This window comes from Misgurnus anguillicaudatus, chromosome 17, assembly GCF_027580225.2.
Source record: "Misgurnus anguillicaudatus chromosome 17, ASM2758022v2, whole genome shotgun sequence".
NCBI classification, from domain to species: domain Eukaryota; kingdom Metazoa; phylum Chordata; class Actinopteri; order Cypriniformes; family Cobitidae; genus Misgurnus; species Misgurnus anguillicaudatus.
In genome coordinates, this window is record NC_073353.2 from 4,097,573 (window position 1) to 4,110,457 (window position 12,885).

The window sequence follows — 12,885 nt, forward strand, 5'->3', positions numbered from 1 at the left end:
TCCGTGGCGTTCTCGCGGATTGGTTACTCAACTGTTTTGTCCTATTTTCTTATCATTTTCGCTTCGGTTTAGGGTTAGATTTACATGAAATGACATCCCTACCCAAACCCAACTCTAACCCCAACGCCAGGCAACAATTGTTTAAAGTTTAGAAAATATAAAAGAATAAATCAGAAAAAATAGTTTAAACCAATATATAAAGTGACATACAAACGCAAACACCAAATCTAACCCTAAACCGAAGCGAAAATGGTTTGAAAATAGGAAAAAGCAGTTGAGTAACCAATCCGTGAGAATGCCACGGAAAAAGACAGTCCGTAGCAGGGCCACGGAAAAATGCGGAGATCCGTGAGAATGCCACGGAAAAATGAGCACAACATTGTTTTTCTCTGATATCTATAAGGCATGTGGCTTTATTAAGTGCAAAGATGATTCAGATATTGTTTTACATGTCCATTTACAACCCTAGAATTTGCCTTTAGAATGAAATGGTGTATTATTACCTTTTTTGAAAGTGTCATGAATAATATAACTAGCATATAGTGCTAACTCAGTAGTCACAACTTTGTTTTTAGCATTGTAACAACATTGTAGTTAATTTAATGTGTAATTTAATGTTGGGGTGTACATCTTGACTAACGTCACCGTTGGTGTTATGTTGAGATTGCTCTGTTTCCAGCAGTCTTTGGCATGCACAAAGTTTACATAAAAAGGAGGAAACAATTGTTTTTGAGGCTCACGATATGTCATTACCTTGGACAGAACTCTTATTATTTATCAATACTTAAAGGATAAGGTCGGTATTGTTTTCAGATTGTTTATGGTGAAATAGAACGGTTTTGACTGAAATTTCGACATATCCGGCTGCCCTGAGAATTTTCGGGTGTTTGTGTTTCACCTCACACCTCTACAATGGGTTTAATGGTGCACTGGAACAATCCTTCCTAAAATGCATTAAACTTTCGTTTACAAAGACGTGAAACTCACCGAGTGGTCAGGGGTGTTCACTGATATGCTCACACAAAAATCGTTGCAAAAGATGCTTTCCAACAGGTGTTTTAGCATTCGTTGTTAACTTGTGGACCTATTTTTCCAAACGCCTCACACCCGTACTTGAATAATAGACACTCCAGCCCAGTTGGTGGCGCTAATCCGCCATTGCCAATTGCAAGAATACAAACAAAGTTCCCGGCGCGGAGTAATACCGTACCTCACAGCACATCTAATACAAGTCAATGGAGTTGGCAAGAACTACGATAAAACCTGTTGGAGTGCGTATTTTGCAGCGGTTTTTGTGTGAGCATGTCGGTGGGCGCCCCTGACCACTCGGTGGGTTCACGTCTTTGTAAACGAAAGTTTAATGCATATTAGGAAGGATTGTTCCAGTGCACCATTAAACCCATTGTAGAGGTGTGAGGAAACACAAACACCCGAAAATTCTGAGGGCAGCCGCATATGTCGAAATTTCAGTCAAAACCGTTCTATTTCATCATAAATAATCTGAAAACAGGGCTTTAAGTGTAAAACACCGAACTTGTCCTTTAAATACAGTTTTCACACGGCACCTTTAATTAATTGTTTTGTGTTTCGTGGCGTTTCACTACTTAAAATGCTTTTTATGTAGCATACAATACTATTTTATATTTTAGACAAAAAAAAACAACAACACTGTGAAAACCCTTTCTAGTCAAGGCTCAGTGTGCATCTCTCTCTCTCTCTCTCTCTCTCTCTCTCTCTCTCTCTCTCTCTCTCTCTCTCTCTCTCTCTCTCTCTCTCTCTGTAAAACTTAGACTGGGCGTGCGCAGCATCAGCGCTAGAAATCATTTAGACTCGGTTTCAGTAAAGTCCGATTTGTTTCTGATCAGTCTCAGACAATGCGGATTGTGATTTTACCTCATGATCTCTCAGAAGATGGTCGCAGCACACAGCTCCAGCTCTTCTGCTTCTGCCGAATGGATCGCGTGTCTGGATAAGAGGTACGAGCATTTTCACCCTAAACAAACTTCATATTTCTTTCGGCTTGTTCTGCTCCGCCTTCAGCAGTCCTCCACACTTTAAAGCCTCTGGTCCCAAGCACATATACATTCTTAAACCCTGATCAGAGTATTATATTAATCTCATACACTGTGAAATGCGCTTGTTGTCAGTACGTGAGTGATTTGATGCAGAATCAGGTGCGGATTTTATTCTCAGTGCTGGTAGGCTATTCATTGGCTACACATTGATTGATTCAATGCGTTAATTCACGCATTAACATCAGGAGAGTTCATAATAAATGCAGGTGTAGGGTCTGTGACTGTAGGGGATGTTTGTTACCTGGAGGAGGTCACCAGTGCTGCAGTGCTTCTGTTACTGCAGACTCAGGAAGAGAGAGAGACTGATACCGTAGCAAAGATCACTGAAGGAACAGATTAGAATCAATGTTTTAGTCTTTATCACACAGTTTAAATAACACAGCAACATCGACTCAATCAATGGCATGAGTGCAGGTCTGAACTATGGCACAACTAATCATAAAGAATAATTCACCCAAATATGAACATTTTGTCCTAATTTACTCACATTCATACCATCGATGAACGTGATTTGACCAAGTAGGATGTGATCCTGGATCAACACTGTTGTTGGTCCTGGGTCAACATTTTTATTAACCAGATTATTCTAATAATCAGATTGCAGGATTAGGATTAGGGTGTATGTTAGATTTAGCAATGGGTTAGGGTCTTTTAAAAAAACAATTATTTCACACTATTTTGAGGGGTAAAAAAGGGTTAGGGTTTGAGTTAAGGTTAAGCTGGGGTTTCTTTGATTAAAACAGTGATCCAGGAGGACCAACAAAAAATGTTGATTTAGGATCACATCCTTTGTGAAACCTATATGACTTCTTTTCTTCACACTTTTTTAATAAAACTGTTTATCAACTTATGTGCATAAATAGGTCCAAAAATGTCAAAGCACATACAGTTTATCCATAACAAAGGTATCCAAATAAGTGCAATGAGCTAATGCAGTAAATGTCTTCTGAAGTGAATGGATAGATGGATATACACAAGTATATCTGAGAGCTAAATTCAAATAGCATGACGTGACGATAATTTTGAATCTCATGACTAGTTATCATAAATTACATGTCCCAATGAAACCAATGAACCAATGAAATTTAAAGGCTTAGTCTAAATAGACTGCATGGTGTTTTTTTGAGTCTGTTAATAGTACGATTTCAGGACTGTTCCATCTTACAGAAACATATATCTGACTCTGGACCACAAAACCACCAGTCATAAGGAATAAATAAATAAATGAGCTTTTCATCGATGTACAGTTTGTTAGGATAGGACAATATTTGTCCTAGATACAGCTATTTGAAAATCTGGAATCTGAGGATGCAAAACAAAACCAAAATATTGAGAAAATTGACTTTAAAGTTGTCCAAATGAAGTCCTTAGCAACACATTTAGGGTCACATATTATACCCTAACCCAGGAATGGGCAACTTCGGCTTTCATTCTAAATGTAATTAATGCCAGAATTTGCGTCACCATATTTGAATTAAATGCACAAATAAACCTATATCTCTATATAGAGTGACGGATGTTTTTATCAAAAACCGGTGGTGGCCGTTGACTTCTTTTTCAAGGGGTTCACTGTAAAAAGTGTTTCTGTGCCTTAGTAGATTTTAAAAAAATTAATTGAGTAAACTGTATTAAAAAAAATTTATTCTTGTTTTTTTAATCAAAATATGAGTTAAAATAAAATAAAAATTGGAATAAATTGATTAATTCTAAATGAGCACATTATTGAGTAAATTCAACTTAATTTTATTATCTATAATCGATTTAAATTTGTAAGAAAGAAATTAACTTATTAATTTTGTGTTAAAACTACATGAATTATTTGAGTAAACACAACTAACTAGGCAGTGGACTTGCAGTTCCCAGCATGCTTTGCATGGGACTGCATTTGGAGAGTGAAATTTGAATTGAAACTTTTTTTGTTTTGTTTTTAACTAAAAAGAAAGACTTGTTAGTGTTTAATGTTCATTTATCTTCGATATTTGGAAGTGTTTCTGTTTCTTCTTTGAGTTTTGTAGATACCATTGTTCAGAAGACTGGTGCTTGTGCATAGACTGCATACTGAAGTATGTCGCGCTTTACAGCTGCCCAAAACGAAACTTAGTGGGTGTGTTGTTTGAATAAACGTTTCTAGCCCTCATCTGACGGCATAAAAAACAACAACTAACCATAAATACGCTACCTGTACCAAGAAAAGAAGATTTATCTAACTGAGTAATACTAGCACAATTAGTTAACTCAACTCAACTTTTATTGCATTCATTTTAAGTAATGTTAGTGTGTTCAATATACTTAAAAAAGGTTGAAAGTTGACTCAACCTAAAACTTCCCATGCAGTCACTTGCCTCACTTTTTATAAGTTAGATCTAGGTATTACTTTTTACAGTGTTCACGATGCGAAGCTTTTCACAACATGTATTTAGCCCATCATGTGTGTGGCTCAACATGTCAAAATTAGTTTTCAGCGCATCATGTAAACTTATGTGCATCACGCATCATGTCAAAATACGTGCATGCTGCAGATGCTTTGATAAAAGAAATCCTCACAATGGTGTCCCCCCATTTTATTGCTTGACAGACAATGTTGACAAAAATCATCTTTTTTGTGTTTTATGAAGACAGAAAACGGCAAGAGATCGATTTTTGTGTAAACTATCATCTCTTTACAATACGAATTAAAAGTTGCAAACCAAGGATTGATCCTTAGGGCTGTTATGTTGCTTTATGGACACAGCTCACTCATGATATATTGGCTAAAACTAGAATATCTGTAACATTATCAAGCGGTTTCCTGACATTATAGTCTCTTTATCTAACTTGGCAGAGAATTGTGTCTTAATGGATTTATGGCACACTCTAATGGGCTCTGTCCCGCTCTTCTCTGCAATGAATGGATCCATCTCAATGTAGATCAATATTTACACATCTAAAGCAGATGGCCATAGGTCTGTTTTAAAGAGTAAATGTCCCAGCACTGATTTCTCTCTGTTCCCTGCGTCTTTATCTCCCTCTTTCCCCTGACGTTGTTTTGATAGAGGGATGTTGACGCACAACGGCAAATGTCCAGATGTCTGTCTTACAGTAAATTGAGCTGTATTTAATTTCCACCGCTCAACTCGAACAAGCAAACAAGCATTGATCACTGTTTGAGTTAGTTATACTGTTTGAATAAATGAACTGTCACTATTGAAACTGAAAGTAGTTGAGTGGTTAGTTCAGTAGTGTTGTATATATAAAAGCTTAAGAAAAAGAGGATGAAGACACATAAATGTATGTAAGTTTAATATGTAATCTATAAGCTGTTAGACTTCTGTGTGTTTGTCTTTGGGAGGACGTCAATGACAGACATACACAAAAACAACATGAACAAATCCCTATATTAGTTTGAATCCATTAAAGACAACTCTTATCTGAATATTGGGCTGATTGGAGGTCAGTGTAGGTAAAGTCAGTGTTTTAGCTGCACTGGAGGGATCTGGAAGATCTGTTCTGAGATCAGTGTAAAATGTGTTGGTCACATTGACAGTGTGATTTAGTGTTAGGTGTTGAACTGTTTGTGGAGTAAATGGATTTTTAGTCCCTGTTAAACACACCTGCTCACATTGGACATGTGACACCTGGATCAAGCAAGATGATTTTTCAAACAAACATTTAATCTTAGAAACAGAATCAGCAACAATCACAACTGTAATACATGTGTTTTAGTGTCAGTTAAAGGTGCATTGTGTAACTCTAAGAAGGATGTACTGTAGATAAAAATGGCTCATTGTAAGGTAATAAAAACCTAACAGTTCATTGTGTAAGGTCTTGATACACCACTGATAATATACATAACCAGATTTTATCCTTTTAAAAGTTACACAATGCACCTTTAATTAAACTAACATTGATGAAAACAAATGAAAAGTTTAAAATTACTTTGTGTATTTAGTGTAATACAATGTGTTTGCATGGTTTATGTTTAAAAAAACACATTACTTTCCACATACCGTACATTTTTGTATCACCTCTAAGTCCCGCCCATCTGTAACAGGTTGTTTTTTACAAAGCTCATTGTTGTGAGAAAGCGCGGTGTAAACGGTTGTGAACCGATTGGCCAGCTATCCAATGCGTTGTGATTGGCCGAATTACGTAAACGAAAATGTGATGCTCCTTACCATTTTTTAAAGGATGAGATCCCAAAGCAATAGTGAAAGCCAGAATATACTATCTTATTGACTACCTTATCAATACGAGCCTGAATCTGACCCAAAAAACACAGATGACTAAGCTGATCGATCAACTTTACCAGCACGATGTGAGCAGAACATAACAGATTAGTAAGGTAAGGATACTAAAAGAATTCAATTCAATTCAATTCAATTTTATTTATATAGCGCTTTTCACAATTGTTAATTGTTGCAAAGCAGCTTTACATGAGTAAATGTAGGGGAGAACACAGAAAATCAAAAGATAATATAAGAAGTTGAATATTGCGGCTAAGGATAAACCGTACAAGCGAGCGTAGTAATAATGTAATGTATACAGTTAAGCCAAAGTTGGCTGACTTTCCCAGGGACGAAAAAAACCCCTAGGAGAAAACCCAGTGGGAAAAACTCCTAGAAGGACAAAAAACCCTTGGGAGAAATTTATATATATATATATATAAACACGGTAGGGATAGGAAGCGGGTTAGTGGATTAAACTGGTTTAGCCAGTGGTCGTTGGACAGGCATCGGCTGGGCATCAGTAGATCAGTGGTGTGATGACCTTCACAGCAAAAGGAACTGGCTCTCATTGTCCTCAGGGTCGAGGACGAGACAGGGAGAGAAAAACAGAGTTCTATTAGCGTAGGGGCCGTTCGCATGTAATGCAAGTGTCATACAGTATTGTGGTTTAAAATTCGCTCAATTCCAGACAGGCTAACTATTGCGGAAATAGCATATTACCCATATGAGGTATGTGAGTGCTTTGTTCTAGTCAAAATAACTATTGCAGGATAAGTAAGTACATTTACTGGACATTTTATGTGAATGCTTTGTTAAAGAAGAATGTCTTAAGTTTAGATTTAAATTGATCGACTGTGTCTAATTCTCGACCATTATTTGGTAAATCATTCCAGAGCTTAAGGCAGTGGTCTCAAACTCCCGGCCCGCGGGCCATTTGCGGCCCGCCCTCCCCCTCTCTGCGGCCCGCGTCACCCTTCAACAATATAACGTAATCTGGCCCGCAGAAAGATTTTTATTTAAATTCGTTTTTTTTATTTAAACGTTTAAGGGTCCGGTCACATGTCCCGTCCAACAACGCGAGTTAAAACGAGTCGAGGCGTTTCTTAAAGTATGTTTACTTTTCAAAGTGCTTGCTTGGGAGCGGAGGTTGCGCAGCGTGGGGTCGCGTCACCCGTTGCTACGCAGCCACGAGCGCGCGCTCCGTGATGGCGAGGGTAACGGAATGCGTGATCGGATTTTAATTCCTCTCGCGTCAATCATATCATTGTCACAAGGCGATCAGTTCGCGACTTTGTAGTGTTTGTCCAGAGAAGATTTGTTACTTCCGGGTGGATACTCTGTTACTCAGAGAAGAGCTGCTGTGGGGTTATTACCGTAGTTCACATCAAGTCACTGCTTCTAATGGAGACACCGCAGTGGGAGATGTAGTGCAACAGTTTAATATTAAACTACGGATGAGAAAATGACCCATCAAAGTGCCCAGGTTAGGAAAAGAGGAAAGATGAGAAGAAATTACAGAGGATACAAGTATGTACACTTCTATATTAAATATATATGAAGTATAATACATTATTATCTTGCTTGCTTATACAAAGAGCAGTATTATTAATTTTTACTGTCCAACTAGCTTATGTAACATTGACTACCCATCCAAATGTTTTAGGATCACTTTCACTTAATAATATTTTTCTAAATATAATAGCAAATTCATTAAAACGGTGGAATAACAAAAAGGAACATAATAAAGTCAATACTATGACTGAAAACAGTCAAAAATAAATAAAAACAGAAACACTTACTGTTGGTACATTTTTTATAATAGTTTATAAATGTATAGGAATTAAATTTGTTAGTTTTAATAGGCCTTAGTTAATAATGCAAAGCCTAATAAGGTAAAAAAAATATTTACTTACTTACTTAAACACTGTTTATATATTTTCAAGTATTATTATACATTAAAAACTATTTTAAAGAAATATTGTACTTTTTTGAACGTTAAAATAGCTCTGCGGCCCTCTGATGAAATGTCAGTCTCAGAAATGGCCCCAAGCCAGTTTGAGTTTGAGACCCCTGGCTTAGGGGCTAAGTAGGAAAAGGATCTTCCACCTTTAGACCCTTTTGATATTTTAGGGATAACTAAGAGACCAGAATTTTGTGATCGCAGTTTACGTGGTGGATTGTATTCTGATAGTAATTCTTGAATATACAAAACCATGTCTGCATTTGTGATCGTAGAAACGCATAGAAATCCAGCCTTTGTAACTCCCCCGTGTTTAGAAAGTAGTCCTTTCGTAAAACGTGCAGCACACAGTGTTGTAAATAAAATCTAACCACTGGTTTCTTAATGTTTACTCAATCGGAAGGACAAACAAAGTTGTTTGCCTTTCGCAGGGGAAAACACAGCGTCTCCACGACAAGGCGGCAGCAACAATACAACAGCGTGATCACCCTCTATCTTTGCGTATACATTAGGGTGGTGTTATTCAAATGTTCAAACCAGTATAAGGTCTAACTGCATGGGCGTATTGAACGAGTTGTGTTAGGTAGGCGTGGATGAGGCTTCACTTTTAGAAAGAAGATATTTTTGGATTTGAAACTTTAATTTTTGCAACTTTACAGTCAGATCTTTTATGTGCACAGACATCATTTAACACTCTAAAAACAGAGGAAAACATGAAATCGTGACTCCTTTAATGTAGTAAAACAACAGTAATCACAAATGTACTATGGTCTCACCACAATAGCCATAACCATGGTATTAATAGTACAACTATAGCAATTGGTAATCAATCTGCCAAAAAACATGTTTTTCTATAATAAAATCATGGTTAATTTCCCCAAGGGAGTAACTTATCAAAATATTATCTTTTTGAAGGACTTAGCATGCCTGTCAATCAGCGCTATAACATGCCAGATAGAGGGGAGACGGACGTGCTTAGTAAACAGGAGTAGGTTAAACATCAATATTTGTAATAATATCTGCATTTTTTAATAAGTGTAAGAATAGAGTTCCTTGAAATATAATTACTGACATTTATAGACTTCGTTATGAGAGTAAATATAATGTTTTTAACTGTTTAACTGTTATTGAGCTTATTCGGACTGTGCGTTTGGCGCAATTACCTCAGAGTTTATTTCTTTAATTATGCTGGTTTTTTTTGGTAATATTATTTTTACAGTATATGTTTATTAATGTCATTATGCAGTTAGGTGAAGTTATGCGAGTATATTTGTTATGTTCCTCCCCAGTGCAGAGACGTAGCATATGTTGTATCAATGTTGATACATTTATTAGATTAGTCGGAGCATTGAAACTTCATGGGAGGGTCTAGCCAAAACAGCAAACAAAAAGTCAACTTACTATTTTTGGAGAACTACTAATTTAATGACCTAATCAGGTAAATTGTAGAAAATAAACAACATAAGCGTTCCTCAAATCCCTTACTTACCACAAACAAGGACATGGCATAAAAAACTGGGACCGTCCACCTACGGTTCCCAAATTAGCTAGTACTAGTAGATTAATTGGTAAGTTAAATAAGAATTAAATATTTACCTGCACATTTACCTTTTAATACCCACACACAGAGAAGTGAACAAATACGAGTCTTTCACTAGTTAACACAAGCACACAGCTTAAAAAGGCTACCATAAAGTTACACCAAAAGGAAACCACTGACTAATCTCATTCAGGGGAGAAGTGAACCTCTGTCGAAGACAGCTTCTTCTCCTCTCTTATAGTGCGCATGCTCTTTTTTAAGAGCATCAGGTGCATTGGATTGATGGGCCGCTAACGAGCAGAAAGAGAGAGAGAGAAAGAGAGAGAGAGAAAGAGAGAGAGCAAAAGAAAACAAAAGTAACACACAAACACACCCACACATAGTTAAACATAGTTCTGGAATTATAATACGTCTCTGGGACGTAACACCCCACCATTAAAAATACAAACCAGGAGCTTGTAGTCATTATACAGTGTTACCAGTCACAAAGCATAAAGAATACAGTGTGAACACCACCACCTTATACTCTTAAAAGTATACTCTGTTTTCCTTTTTTTGTTGTAACTGTCCAGGTTTTACTCCAGGACAGTAAGATACGACCGTAGCAATTGCAGGTTAGAACCAGACATACAGGTAAGGAACACTAAAGGATTGTGGTCAGTATACACAATCACAGGATTAGAGCTAATTTCCAAATAAACATCAAAGTGCTGAAGTGCCAACGGTAATGGAAAAGTTTTTTATCAATTACACTATAGTTATGCAGGGTCTTAGAGACCTTTTTAGAAAAGACAGACTTTACAACCCTGGCCTACCTGGTAACAACACCTTTTGCAAACTCACGCTAGATTTAGTGTCAGGGAAGCATCAGGCGTTTGAATACTTCTGATCAAGTTTTCATATGATCTGACCAGTTATTTGATTACACCACAATATCATCTAGGTACACTTCACACGCAGTATCTTACAGTATGCATCATATGTTGAAATGTAGCAGGCGCATTGTGCATGCCAAAGGCTAAGACTGTACATTGCAAATGCAGTGATCTGATCTCAGAGGCACGTGGGGTGGGAGGCACTTGCCAATAACCCTTTAGTAGATCTTATTTGGTAACACATTTAGCTAACTCACCTCTGTTTACACAGTTCTCCATTCTGGGAAGGGGGAAAGAGTGAGGTTTTTGTCAACTTTTGGATATTCTGTTCAAAACCGGAGGGTAGAATCAGGCTATGGAAAAAAGTAAACAGGTGGAACTCCAAGAACTCTGACTGGGTACAGCAAGTCAATGTTATAGCAAATACTCCACCTCTGTTTGCATTATCATACACTTGGAAAAATTCACCCTGTAAGGATGTTGTTTTATAGGGACAGCATCACCAACATCAATGTCCTAAACACACATGAGTTCTACTCGGTAGGAAAGAACTCAACAAATTGACCACATCTTTAGACGTCTCTTTATCTTCGCAATATGGCTGAATTCTTTAAACAAATAGAAGACATTGGAGCATCTTTGCCCAGCAAACTTATCCTCCAAGGAGGAGTTGCAGTGAACGAAGAGATAATTAATGGGACATCACTCTTGTCATCAGTCTTGTCCTCAGTGTTACCTCTGCATACTTAGGCCTTAAGCCTGTTTACATGACACACCTGGAAGAAGTAGCAATAAAATAATTGGTCTCAGATATGAACCAGAAAACTTTGCCAGGTACCAGGAGTTGGGAGAAGAACTAGGACAGTGTCACCTAGACAAAACTCTCTTTTGAGTTTTTGTCAAAATGACTCTTCATCTTACTCTGTGTATGAGACAGATAAAGTCTAGCAAGCCTCTGAGCTTGCCACAGTTTTTCACAAATAAAAGTGACTCTGAACAACAGGGACAGGATTTTTTACTTAACAACTGTTCACTTAACAGTTTAAGCTGGCCATGCACTGTGTAGCCAAATACAAGCTAAGCAGGGCTAAAGCCAAGGGATTCTTGCACAGACTCCCTAACAGCAAACATCAGAAACAGAAGCTTTCAACCCAGTCTTTTACAGTTTCTAAACAGTACCGATGTAACATGGTTTTAAGGGTTTGGTGGAACAGTTCAAGTGTTCCTTGAGACTGAAGGTGATATGCGCTGGACATTTGGTGGGGAATACCAAGAGGATCTAAAGCTTGCTTGAAAATTCGGGGGGTGAAATTCAACCCTTTGTCACTCTGAATCACTTTTGGCAATCCAAAAGTAGTACAGAACTTGAGTAGGTCCTTTACAACAACTTTGGCTTTCAATGGTCATAATTGCACACTTGAATATTTTGCATTTACTCGCTTCATTCACGCACATGAAATCCTAGTAATTCGAGACATTCACACGGACATTTGCATCATGGGAGGGGCTTCTTCTGCCTCCGCTCATTTTCTGTAATCACGTCACTACTAGAGCAAGCTCCTGATTGGTTAACGTGGCACGAATATCAGGCCAAGTTCAGATTTTTCAACTCGTGTGTTTCTCGTGCCAACGCTCACTACGCACGGAACGCGCCATCCGTGCTACGCCTTCCGCATGTTCTGCACCATCTGCACGTTCAGTGCCATTCGCGCGCACCTCGCTGCAGGATACCTATTCGCATTTTTGCATTGACTTAATATGTAAACGCTTGCCACCTCTTCCGCGTCTGGTGTAAACGCACAGTTAGGGATGGACCGCTTAATCGGCCAATGATGCTTGCTATGCTTCTCAATGAATTACGGTGAAATGCTGCTACATCCCAAAGCCAGAGGGCGCTCTCGTGCAGAAACTCAATATGGGCCGCAGAAGAAGAAGAATTTACACACGCATCTCCAGGAAATGGCTTATGTATATATTTGCATTGGTGTTCTTTAAACCTTTTCAGGTATTTTCATGATAATAAAGAATATGTTGACTTTTTCAAGTGCATGTTATAACGAGTCAAACTAACAGTGATTTAAGATCGATAAGTACATGAAATAGCTGTGAATAATATTGGCCGTGCGATTCAGAATCGATATCACCCAGGTATTATTAATGGATATCAGCATTTATCATCCCATACCTACTATGAATATAACAACCTGATTGTTTTTGTGGATAGTATGGC

At 37.8% G+C, this 12,885-nt stretch overlaps 1 protein-coding gene across 4 annotated transcripts in view; it reads left to right on the plus strand.

Annotated features, from left to right (window-relative positions):
- Positions 1-1,769: 1,769 nt before the first annotated feature.
- The window catches only part of rapgef4a (Rap guanine nucleotide exchange factor 4a), a 100,398-nt gene continuing 89,282 nt past the window's right edge, over positions 1,770-12,885 (plus strand). For 2 of the 4 annotated variants that reach the window (XR_012358234.1, XM_055215523.2), the window contains exon 1: positions 1,770-1,976. Coding sequence is in view for 3 of the 4 variants with exons in the window: in XM_055215523.2 (XP_055071498.2) it covers positions 1,897-1,976 (80 nt within the window). In the remaining variant the exon portion in view is untranslated. The remainder of the gene's footprint in view (positions 1,977-12,885) is intronic. The other 2 variants (XM_073854856.1, XM_073854857.1) reach the window with 1 other exon arrangement.